Consider the following 12,960-nt stretch of genomic DNA (forward strand, 5'->3'; position numbering starts at 1 on the left):
GCATTTGATATTGTTTTATTATATTCTCTGTATCAGATTATTCGGCACCCACAAAACCGTGACCATGCACCTACTTTTACTTTCAATTTTATTATATCACGTTTCATTTTACTTTCTTCAATTCCCCGTAATCATATTTCAATCTAATTTGTTTCTAATACCTTATTATTTAAAAAAAAAATGTTTCAAATGACTTTTCTGGCGTGCCAAAGTCAAGATTTCAACAATTTTCTTATCGCAAATATTTCAAAATTATCGATATAAATTTGAATACGCGCCTTGCAGTTTTAACCAATCGCATCGCTCCAGCTGTAACCCGATTCAAGTGTAGCGCGCTTCACGTCGCCATCCCATTGGCCCGTTCGTTAAAAACAGCATCGTCCAAGCCACGTATATCAAGCACCTATTCCCTCCGACCAATCAGCGTTTTCCATCTGTCCGGATCGCTACTCAAACTACACTTACGTTTCTCTATTTCCCACTCGTAAATACGGTATAAAGGAGGATAAAATCAAACTTGAAGTCAGTCTGTGATAGTTGCGTAAATTCGAATTAGTATTCCCTGGAGAAGTGTTTTTTTGGCACTTTACCACTGGATTTGTTGTGAGTTTGACGTAAATCGGAGTACAAGCCTAGGAAATTAAGAGAAAATGAAGTGTTTAGTGTTATTAGGTGTGTTTTCTGTGTGCGCCTTCACGGCAAACGCCGGGAAAGTGTATTTTGAAGAGAAATTCGGCGATGGTAAGTTTAATTTCACTTTATTTAACCGGTATCCGGCATAGTCTTTAACGCACATAGTTCTAGAAATTCTCCCATGAAATATGACAAATTTCCAAATTTTTTGCATCGCAATATCATAGTTTTCGTTTATTTACACGAATAAATACGAGTTTTTTTGATAAATATGTTAGAAATACGTTTTTTTACCATGTGTTTTAGATTCCTGGGAGAAAAATTGGATTTACAGCAAACACCCTGGAAAAGAGTTTGGAAAATTCGTGAGAAGCGCTGGGAAATTCTTTACTAACCAAGAGGAAGAAAAAGGTAAATCACTTCTCTTTGATATTTTTTATGTAAAATCTTGAATATCTGTGTCTATGTGGCACGCATATATAATTTAAACACAATAATTTTTATCTAAATTCCTGTTTGAAGTCCACTTTCTATTTCATTAAACTGTCATTACCTTAAAATATCTATTTCTCTTTTCCAGGTATTCAAACTTCTCAAGATGCTAGGTTTTACGCCCTCAGCACCAAATTCGCCCCTTTCAGCACCGAGGGTAAGGATCTAGTCATTCAATTTACTGTGAAACACGAGCAAAGCATCGATTGTGGTGGTGGATACGTCAAAGTATTTGATTGCTCTCTGAAACCTGAGGATTTGCATGGAGAGACTGCGTACAGGCTTATGTTCGGACCGGACATATGTGGCCCTGGAACTAAGAAAGTGCACGTCATTTTGAATCACAACGACAAAAACCATCTCATCAACAAGGATATTAGGTGTAAGGTAAGTTTGAAAAATTGTTGGTTATTTTTAGATTTAAGTGAGATTTAAATAGGATTTTAAAAATAGTCGGTTTGTTTATTTTCGAATTTTTGGAGTTCTATTATTTTGTTTTAAATGTGTGTGAGTTGAATTGGTTTGGTTTTGAAAGAGAATAATTAATTATTGATATAGGGTGTTCAAAATATTTAGATAAAAAAATAGAAGTTTGTGAAATTTTTATTAAAAATCCTCTCTATTCTTAGCAAACTGTAAATAAAATACAGGGTGATATTTTTGTCTTAAAATCACCCAAAGTATCGCCCCTCTTTAGGGGGTGATTCTTTAAGTGTTTTTAATAAAACTTGGCTTCAGAAAATCTTCATTTTCAATACAATAGAGGATGTCAAACTTTTAAAAATATTTTTTTTGTAAATATCTTTATAATGGCTTATTTGATTTTTGTCAGTGGTAGGTATTGAGGGTAGGGAGGAGATAAGCACAGTGGCGTGCTGGAAGGCACTTTAATCAATATTTTTGACACAAAAAATTGTGCCTCACTGACTTAATTTCCATATTTCTTTTTTGAACTAAAAATACGACTTTTTTTGTTAATTGCTTCATTTTGGTGTTAAAAAAAATAAAACCATTCTATTTCATATTCCTGAGACGACATAATAAAAAATTGAAAGAAAAAAAAATGCATTCTGCTTTGGATTTTTTTTAAATTTTAATTGTCTGTTTTCGTTAAGTCCCTAGACGTTATTGTATCAGTTATTAGCTATTAATTTTTATTTCTAGAAAAACAAGGTACAAAACAATGATTTCATCAGTTTTAACACGTTTTTTTTTTTGAAAAATAACGCCTGAAACATTTACTAAAACAATTTTTGCATAAATATTATCTTGAAACAACGTTTTTTGGGATAATACTAATAAGAAAATGTAACAAAAAAATATGACGGAATCTATTGGTAACCTTCCTTCATTCTACCAGGATGATGAATACACCCACGCCTACACCCTCATCATCCACCCGGATAACACCTACCAGGTCCTCATCGATAACGAGGAAGTCCAGAAAGGCGACTTGGAATCCGATTGGGACATCTTGCCTCCCAAGAAGATCAAGGACCCCGAAGCCAAGAAACCTGAAGATTGGGACGATAGGGCCACCATTCCCGATCCCGACGACAAGAAACCAGAGGACTGGGACAAGCCCGAACACATCCCTGACCCAGCCGCTTCCAAGCCTGATGACTGGGACGATGAGATGGATGGGGAATGGGAACCACCCATGATTGATAATCCTGATTACAAAGGTAAGTTTCATTTCATTTCCGGTGTCAAACTTCCTATTTAGTAGTAATTTTTAATTTCAGAATCCCATAATAATTCCGGTTTTTAATAAAAATAATCATAAAGGTCTTTATTAACAAAAATGAAATTATATGGACGAAGTCTAGCTACATAGCTATTCATACTAAACCCACAATAAAATTAAAATTATAAAATCTTTTCTTTGTGTAAACAAATTAGTTGTAAATATTTTTCACGATCCCAGTCAATAACTGCGTCCCCCATTGTCGAATACTCGGTAAAAAATAAAAATCACAGATCGCCGCCCGAAATTAAATGAGACCCTTCCAAGTGTCCGGTACAATGTCCGCCGAAATACACGCCGTTCGCTCCTTTTGGACTCACCCTGTAAAATAAATAACTATTATTTTCCCTCTTTCCAGGCGAATGGAAACCGAAACAGATCGACAACCCCGCTTACAAAGGTACCTGGGTCCATCCCGAGATCGACAACCCCGAGTACTCCCCCGTTCCCGACCTCTACAAGCAGAACGAGATCTGCGGTATCGGTTTCGACCTCTGGCAAGTCAAGTCCGGCACCATCTTCGACAACGTCTTGATCACCGACGACCCGGCCATCGCTTCCGAGGCCTTGGCCGGTCTGAAGGCCGTCCAGGAGGGCGAGAAGAGCGCCAAGGAGGCCAAGGACAAGGAGGAGGCCGAGGAGGCCAAGACTGAGGACAGTAACGGGGACGAGGATGAGGATGAAGAGGAGGCTGATGAGGAGCACGAGCCGCAAGTCGAGGTAAGTGTGGTTGCAGTGTGAATGTGTAGTTAATTTTCGTTGTTTCGTTTTTTTTTATATTCCTGCATTAAATCCTTTGAATAAAAATATTAAGGAAGGAGTATAATGCTATCTATACTAAGGGATGACAAAGGTTAGTTTTAGGTAGAGCTTTCTGTATACCGGGTGTTGCATCGTCGGACGGGACATAGGAAATCCCATGTAAATTTTAATGGGGTCAATTATTGGCTTCCTTAATTATTTTAGAGAATAATTCTATTTAGGTTTATTGAAGGGCACTAAAACCCACATTCAAAAGAATAACTTTAGATATTTTTGATTAGCCCGTTTACGAGTTATCGCCGATTTCTTTTTAAATATTTCTCCTTTCTTATGGCCCTGTATTTACTTATGAGCACCAGTCAAGGTAAAGGATAACTGTCAAATGAAGTTGTCATTTCAGAAATTTACCTATTTAGTGCTTTATTATTATTGAAAACTCATTCCTACATCGGAAATCTTAAAGATGTATTTATAAATACAAATTAATATGAATTAAAGTAAAATAAAGTAATCAATTACAAGGTTAATTATAGTATTATTACAATATTCAATAACTTATTAATTTAGGTACTATTAAATTGTTAGAACTTTAGGATTTAAGAAGATGTTCAAATATTCCTCCATCGACTGCTAGACAATAACACAGGCGATCATAAAATTCTCTTCTTACATTCGCTAGTTGGCAAACTGAAATTCTATTGCATTCGGCAGAAATAGAATTTTTTAAGTCGTCTAGATTTGGGTATTTTTTATCCTTGTATGGTCCTGTTTTTTAAATGGCTCCAGAGAAAGAAATCATTTGGCGAAATATCAGGAGACCTTGCTGGTTAATTTACTGTATGATTTAGGCCAATAACGTTTCCGTTAAAACTATTGTCTAAATATTCCCGAACATCCAGGGTACTATGTGCCGGGCAGCCATCCATTTGATACCAAACTTCCTGATTTTCCCTAGCGGCATCATGTAAAGCAGGTAAAATATGATTTTCGAGTAGTTCCAAATAATATTCTGCATTTAAATTTCGCGTAAGAAATAATGGCCCGATAATATTGTGTCCGAATATCCCCGCCCAAACATTTATTTTCTGTGGATATTGCGTCCTTGTTTCAACAAACCTGTGTTGGTTTTCTTTGTTCCAATATCGATAATTTTGAACATTGGGCTCATTATTTAAGGTAAACGTGCATTCGTCAGTGAAACGTATGTTTTTTAAAAATTCCCTATCCGTGTTTGCTCTTTCCATCATATCAAAACAAAACGCCTGCCGCTGTATTTCGTTCCCATCTCGTAGCTCTTGGTGCTTTTCATATTTGAAGGAATAGTATTTATGTCGTTCCAAATTCGAAACGCTGTAGTGTGATCTATTCCTATTTCATCCTCAAGTTTCCTTGTGCTGATCTTTCCATCGTTCTCTTCCACGCACAATAAAACTTCCAAGTCGGTATCATTTCTTGCATCTTCTCTTTGTTCCTGCCTTGCTTCACATCTGCAGTTATTTATTAGGGTACCTTTGGTCTCAAATCTCTGGATATTCCTTGCGATTGTAGATTTTCCAGGTATATTCGGATACAGAGCAGCAAACATGTCCGACACCTTTTGATAACTATTTCCTTGATAATACCATTTAATCATCAATACTTTTTCTTCGGTAGTGTAATTCATGGTTAATATTTTCGATGTAGTATGAGTTTTTAATAATAATAATAAAGCACTTAATAGATACATTTCTGAAATGACAACTTCATTTGACAGTTATCTTTTACCTTGACTGGTGCTCATAAGTAAATACAGGGCCATAAGAAAGGAGAAATATTTAAAAAGAAATCGGCGATAACTCGTAAACGGGCTAATCAAAAATATTTAAAGTTATTCTTTTGAATGTGGGTTTTAGTGCTCTTCAATAAACTTAAATAGAATTATTTTCTAAAATAATTAGGGAAGCCAATAATTGACTCCATTACATGGGGTTTCCTATGTCCCGCTCGACGATGCAACACCCGGTATACATACGTGTAGTAAACCGATCATTTATGAAATTCACTTAAAATTACCTAATTATATATTTTTCGTGCGTTTTTGCTTTTATTTACTACTTGTCAAAGATTAGATGTCAATTAATTTAGATACGTCAATTTGACTTACCTGCTTCAGTAGTGTATCGGATGTTTGTGTTAATAAATACTGATTATAACTTATCTATTTTTATTAGATTTGTATATTTTTATAACAATTTTAATAACTACCAACATTTCTTGACAGCATAAAATAAAACAACAAATTATTGAGTCTACCCTACATCATTTTTTTACACGTTTTGAATAAAATTGGAATGGCACTGATAAACCGGAATTTAAGTCGGCCATTTTAGGTCCCCGTCGCGTTCAATCTAAGTTTTTTGATATGCTCCTTCCTTAGTCTTGTTATTCAAAGATACGGTTAGATAATTTATGTGGTTAGGTGTTGAAACAAGGGAAATCAACGTGAGAAGAACTATATTTATGTCTCTGGCTTGTAACATTATTGTACTAATTGTATTTTTTTTTTCTTTTTCAGGAAAGTCACGATGAATTGTAGATGGTTGTGTCGATGTAATCATCACTAAGAAAAGAAAAAAAAGACTTTTTTATATTGTTAGAGTGTGCGGTATTTTTTTTTTGTTTCAAATGGAGTGTCTACTACTACGCTGTTATTTTGACTGATTTTTTTTGTTGAATAATTTCCACAGTTCATCTGGGATGATGATAAAATAAAAGAAAAGAAAAAACAACATTTTTTAATGTTTAAGTGAGTAGAATTACTATCAAATTTAATTTATAGTAAAACATTTTCTTTGTACAAAACAAAATAAATTATTGTATTATACTTTTTTAAATATAGTTTTATTTATAAGTAAATAAAGTTTATATTAAACTTGGAAATGTTTGCTTTGATTCCCACTTCCTTTTTTTACATGTCATGTTATTTTATGTCATTTTCCTATATAGATTTTTTTGAGTCCCTGCATACGCATGATACAAATAAAAGATTCTTTTTTATTTGTATCATGTTTATGGCATGCTGCATACGAAACTTGGTGTATAGACTTATAATAGAAATATTCCTATTAGGTGCAAATTTTTTGGCACACCTGGTATGATTCTGACAGACATCACTTTTTATATAACATGACAGACATCCCCTATCCAGTAAGAGAATATATGATTTTGACAAACCAACCCATAAAATGAGAGAAAATACAATCTATAGTCTGTTCAGAGAGAGTATTCATTCAGTGACAGTTGTACCTGTCATTTTAATTTATAACACACTGACTTCTGATTTTCAATTTAAAAAAAATCTTATTTGTTACTAACTTTCTGGCACACCCTGTATAATTCTAACAGAAAAATAGCGCATCACTCTTGAGATAAAATGACAGACATATTTTCTGTCCAGAAAGAAAATATATGATTTTGACAGACGGATCCTTAAAATGAGAGAAAAATCTATAGTCTGTTTGACTAGAGAATCTTTGACAGTGACAGCTGTGTCCGTCATTTTAATTCACAAATAAATTGTATCTTATGTCATTTTTTGAATGTCTTCTGTCTAAATTTTCTCTGGCTCATTAGACATACTTTACTTGCCTTGAATTAAAACGATGGTCGACTGTCTCATTGTCATTCTTTTGCTAGTCACAAAACCAATGCTTTCTAATTATTTCTATATAATTTACTTTTGACACGTAGTATTTACGTAAAAACGAGCGATTTTTTAGTAACTTATAACATATTTCTACAAAAATATATTAAAATAGTCTTGATATAAGATGTTTCTATGATCTAAACTAATGAATATTCTCAATATCATCATTTATCTATTGTTTTCTAGCAATTCCTTATCTCATTAATGAAAATAATTCCATATTAACTGTATTGATTTCTATGACAACTGAGCGCATTATTTTCAAATTCTTGCGCGAAACACCGGACCAATTACCGACAGCCATTTGTATAGATACAGAGATTCTGGTATCCCATTGGATGAAAATCCCGAATCGTCTTGTCATCTGGCGTGGTGGCTCCCGATTGGTCCAAGTAACAACTAAAACTTTTGTCAAAGTTGACGTTTATCATTCGCGTATTCTCTACGGTTTTGTTAAAAATTTACGGCCGGTGAATAGAAAAAACATTGTTAATGTTTTAAAAGTATAATTTTGGAGCTGCCAAAATGAAGCAGTTAATATTTATCTGTGTGGTTGCCTTTGCTTTAATTGGTAATTGATTTACTGTCTCTTTATTTTATAAAATATGTTTTAAATATCATTTTTGTAACAATATTGATAGAATTTTTGTAAATATGCATCATTTTATTACTTCACAACGTGGCAAGTTTAATTTATTATATTTAATATTCTATTTCAGGGTCCATACAGGCTCAATCTGAAGATGTAGATGCACCAAGTGTAGATATAGATTTGGGAGCAAGCAAGGAAGGTTCTAGAACAGGTAAAACCATATTTATTCCCTGGCCTACAGTATTATCTATAAGATACAGCTGTTTTCAGTAGCTTTAAAACTCTTATTCCCTTATTTTTGCATAATTCATTAAATGCTCTCTCACAATTACATCAGTACGTTTATGAAAATTTAATCTTCTATCTGATCGATCCCAATCATTTAATCTCACTTGATACCAGCCATATCTACAAGGTTTAATTAAATTTAAGAATATACAAATTTGAAAGTTTACTTTTGGCTTTCTGTTATTGGTAAAGAACCTTTCTTTTTATTAGGTTCATTTTTTAAAAGGTGAACATATTTCTCGGTTAAATCTTCAGGTATATCTTCGTTTCTTTTATTGTAAAACTTCAAAGAAACTACTGGAGCTGTAAAAATAATTTAGTTAATTTGTAGTTATATAAATATGAAGGAATACTTTACGTATATTTAGGGATTTGTTGATTTTAATGTTTGACTGTCCCAGAACGTTTTTTTCTATGAAACACAACTTGAATGGTTTAGGTTTCTCTTCTTTTTCTTCGACATTTTGCTGATCTAGGAAAAAGTCCATCTTGTTTGATCAATAATCCATATTTCTTCTTTTATAGATGATGAAGTGGTTAAACGGGAAGAAGAAGCTATCAAGCTTGATGGACTCAATGTTGCTCAACTTAAAGAAATCAGAGAAAAGGCTGAGAAGTTTACATTCCAAACAGAAGTCAACCGGATGATGAAGTTGATTATTAATTCACTGTATAGAAATAAAGAAGTAAGTTTTTTTGTAAATTAGTAACCTATGGTACTTATACATATACATATATTTTTTTTATTTTATTAGATTTTCTTGAGAGAGCTGATCTCAAACGCATCAGATGCCTTGGATAAAATCAGATTGCTGTCTCTGACTGATAAGTCAGTACTGGATTCAACATCCGAACTAAATGTCAGAATAAAAGCTGATAAAGATACTGGCATGTTACATATAACAGACACAGGCATCGGCATGACCAAACAAGATTTAGTTAATAATTTGGGTACCATTGCCAAGTCCGGTACTGCTGAATTTTTAAGTAAGTTGTTAATTTTATTATTTAATTTTTTTTTATTATTGCTGACTTTTTAAATCAGGTAAAATGCAGTCTGCTGACACTACTGATGACCTGAACGACATGATTGGTCAGTTCGGTGTTGGATTCTACTCAGCTTTTTTGGTTGCTGACAAGGTAATTGTCACTTCCAAGCACAATGCTGACAAACAGTACATTTGGGAGTCTGATTCTTCCAGTTATACTATTGCTGATGATCCAAGAGGTGATTCACTAAAAAGAGGTATGGTTTTTCTTTTTATAAAACTATACCATATGTTGATCTATTATTTTTAAAAATATTCGCGTTTTTTCTTACCAAGGACTCAAAAAATAAGTTTTTCTATACTGGGTGTTTGAAGAATGCCATTATTACTAGAAATAACAACTTGACAAATTTCAAGAAAGGGTACAGGCTATTTAAGATAATTACAAAAACAATTGTATTTTTTGAGCACCTTGTACATTTTGGAAAATTACATCATTTTACTCTATAAGAAACTTCACACTTTCTAAATTCCCCTGTGTAATATATAATTTTAATTAGTTTTTCTACAGAGATACAACGACTTCTATCAAGAATAAATGTTTTGAAGAAATCTTTTTCGTATGTGATCAAAACTTTTGGACGCCCTGTATAAACATGCCATTTATATTTTTACAGGAACCACTGTAAGTCTTGAGCTCAAACCTGAAGCCAGGGACTTTTTGGAGCACGAAACCATCAAGAACTTGGTGAAAAAATACTCCCAATTCATTAATTTCCCTATTTATTTGTGGACTAGCCATACTGAAACTGTTGAAGAACCCATAGATGAAGATGAGTCGGCAGAAGAAGCCACGCCTAAGCCTGAAGATGAAGAGGATGCCGCTGTTGAGGAAGAAAAAGAAGAAAAGCCTAAGACAAAAAAAGTAACAAAGACAGTTTGGGATTGGGAATTGCTGAACGACAGTAAACCAATCTGGACCAGAAAACCTGCCGAAGTAACTGACAGCGAATACACGGAATTCTACAAAGCACTGACCAAAGATGAGCAAGAGCCTTTGTCAAAGATCCATTTTGTTGCTGAAGGAGAAGTGACATTCAAGGCTCTTTTGTATGTACCAAAAGTGCAGCCATCAGAGAGTTTCAATAAATACGGCACCAAAACTGATAACATCAAACTCTATGTCAGGAGAGTGTTCATTACTGATGAATTCAACGACATGATGCCATCTTTCTTGAACTTTATTCGTGGTGTAGTGGATTCTGACGATCTTCCTTTGAACGTTTCAAGAGAAACACTTCAACAGCACAAACTGATCAAGGTTATTAAAAAGAAACTGATCAGGAAAGTACTGGACATGTTGAAGAAGATCCCTGCTGAAGAATACAAGAAGTTCTGGAAAGAATTCTCAACCAATATTAAGCTGGGAGTTATTGAAGATCCAGCAAACAGATCAAGACTGGCCAAATTGCTGATGTTCCTGTCATCAAACAGCGATGATGAACTGACTTCACTCAGTGATTACGTTGCTAGAATGAAACCCAAGCAAGACAAGATCTTCTATATTGCTGGATCTTCAAAGGACGAGGTTAGGAAATCGCCGTTTGCCGAGCGTCTTCTCCGTAAAGGCTATGAAGTTCTCTTTCTTACTGAAGCTGTAGATGAATACACTATCTCAGCACTGCCCGAATTTGACGGCAAAAAATTCCAGAACGTCGCCAAGGAAGGGTTCAGTCTAACTGAAAGTGAAGGAGGCAAAGAACAACTTGAACAGCTCCAAAAAGCTTTTGAACCCCTCACCAAATGGCTTAGCGAAGACGCTCTGAAGAACCAAATAGCCAAAGCAACCATTTCAGAGAGACTGAGCGATTCCCCTTGCGCTCTAGTGGCCAGTATGTTCGGCTGGACCGGTAACATGGAAAGACTTGCTGTTTCGAATGCTCACCAAAAGGCTGACGATCCGCAAAGGTCTTATTACCTGAATCAGAAGAAGACTTTGGAGGTGAATCCTCGTCATCCGTTGATGAAGGAGCTTCTGAGGAGGGTTAACGATGATCCTAACGATCCAAACGCTAAAGACATGGCGCTGATGTTGTTCAGAACCGCTACACTTCGGTCAGGATATATGCTGCGTGAAACGGCTGATTTTGCCAAGTCCATTGAGGGGATGATGAGGAAAACATTGGGAGTCTCTCTAGATGAACAGGTTGAAGAGGAGGAGGAGGTTTTGGAGGAAAATACTGCCGAAGAGGTGGGAGATAGTAATCAGGATGAGGAGGAAGAGCATGATGAACTATAAGGAGTGTATGATATTGTGTGAGTGTTTGTATTGTGAACAAGTTGTAGAGTTGTTTTAGAAACAACAAACAAGACTGTATTTCTTTTGTAAATTGCTTTAAAATAAAGTGTCTTATTTATGTTATGGTATTGTTTAATTATAAAATATAGGTATAACATCTTCTTAATAAAACGCCAGAAAAAAACCTTCTAGTATCCTAAGAGAAGATGCATACGTATGACAGAAAAATTAAAAAAGTTAACGTTTTCAGACACACAAATCTATTCCAAAAAATTATTTTTCGCGAATTTTAAACTACACCTTTGATCATATTTACTCAATATAAAAGTTAAATATAGTCTGTAAAACGAATAACTTTGAATTTGACAGTTCCCGCGGGCTTTTCTAGTGTTAATATTATTAGGTTAGCAACTTGCGGCCATGCTGACGCAATGCCGTCTCTAATAGAACAGCCTCAGAGCGAGATTTATGACGTCACGCTAGTTAGATACTACGGATTAACAAATATGTTGTAGAATACATGGAAAACATAATTATTCCTCGTATTTTTGGTTTGTATTTTAAAAATGATATAGTTTACATGAAATATACATAATATACAGTTAATAAATACAATATATATATATACCTATTTATAGTAATAAATACTTTGGCAGATAAACTATAAACCATACAAATGCAGCAAATGTTTTACAATATGGCTGAAATCGTACTCCATAGTCAATGTAGATAGTTTTTGTATTAAGAATAATAATTTAAAAAAATATGTGGTCATCTTTTGACAAGTTTATATTAGTTTATTAATTGCAGTAAACATTATAATATATAAATAAATTTTGTGATTGCAAATGATAATACATCACTATTAGTAGATATTGAATGTTTTTTGTTAAATTAGATCGATTTTCAAACCCCAAAATTTAAAATATATTTTACATTTTACCCATTATCTTATGTACCAGTTATTCATTATTTGTATATTGTAAAACATTTGCTGCATTTGTATGGTTCATAGTTTATTTGCCAAAGTATTTATTACTATAAATAGGTATATATTATATTGTATTTATTAACTGTATATTATGTATATTTCATGTAAACTATATCGTTTTTAAAATACAAACCAAAAATACGAGGAATAATTATGTTTTCCATGTATTCTACAACATATTTATTAATCCGTAGTATCTAACTAGCGTGACGTCATAAATCTCGTCCGTGGCTGTTCTATTAGAGATGGCATTGATCTAATATTTAGAAATGTCAAAAGCTGATGACATTTTACTTTTGTCAATTTTGACATTTCGTGTTGATTTATGCAAGGAGAGGAGGAACTGTCACTTGTTTTATTATTTTCCTTTTTTATTTCACGAAAGTAAAAAGAGTTACCTATCTGATTCGTTCAGGCACTCAGTTTAAAGAATATCAGTAACTTTTTTGACAGAGGGATTTTATATATGCCATGTTGGTAAA

The 12,960-nt window shown here is 33.8% G+C and overlaps 3 protein-coding genes across 3 annotated transcripts; 2 read left to right on the forward strand and 1 right to left on the reverse strand.

Moving 5' to 3' along the window:
* The first annotated feature begins 530 nt into the window (after nt 1–530).
* LOC115886503 (calreticulin) lies at nt 531–6,330 on the forward strand. The gene is made up of 6 exons (XM_030905685.1): nt 531–741; nt 940–1,044; nt 1,214–1,512; nt 2,486–2,810; nt 3,231–3,592; nt 6,189–6,330. The coding sequence occupies exons 1-6, from the start codon at nt 651–653 to the stop codon at nt 6,207–6,209; spliced, it is 1,203 nt and encodes a 400-aa protein (XP_030761545.1). The 5' UTR covers nt 531–650; the 3' UTR covers nt 6,210–6,330.
* A 1,386-nt stretch (nt 6,331–7,716) lies between these two features.
* LOC115886499 (endoplasmin) lies at nt 7,717–11,610 on the forward strand. Its single transcript, XM_030905680.1, has 6 exons — nt 7,717–7,890; nt 8,039–8,122; nt 8,725–8,885; nt 8,955–9,186; nt 9,245–9,445; nt 9,866–11,610. The coding sequence occupies exons 1-6, from the start codon at nt 7,845–7,847 to the stop codon at nt 11,485–11,487; spliced, it is 2,346 nt and encodes a 781-aa protein (XP_030761540.1). The 5' UTR covers nt 7,717–7,844; the 3' UTR covers nt 11,488–11,610.
* LOC115886504 lies at nt 8,135–8,714 on the reverse strand. Its single transcript, XM_030905686.1, has 3 exons — nt 8,558–8,714; nt 8,367–8,502; nt 8,135–8,319 (listed from the first exon to the last, which is right to left on the reverse strand). Exons 1-3 carry the CDS (start codon nt 8,685–8,687, stop codon nt 8,196–8,198), a joined length of 390 nt encoding a protein of 129 aa, XP_030761546.1. The 5' UTR covers nt 8,688–8,714; the 3' UTR covers nt 8,135–8,195.
* Nucleotides 11,611–12,960: the final 1,350 nt, after the last annotated feature.

The sequence above is a fragment of the Sitophilus oryzae genome, unplaced genomic scaffold (assembly GCF_002938485.1).
Source record: "Sitophilus oryzae breed Bouriz unplaced genomic scaffold, Soryzae_2.0 scaffold_494_pilon_pilon, whole genome shotgun sequence".
Lineage (NCBI taxonomy): Eukaryota > Metazoa > Arthropoda > Insecta > Coleoptera > Curculionidae > Sitophilus > Sitophilus oryzae.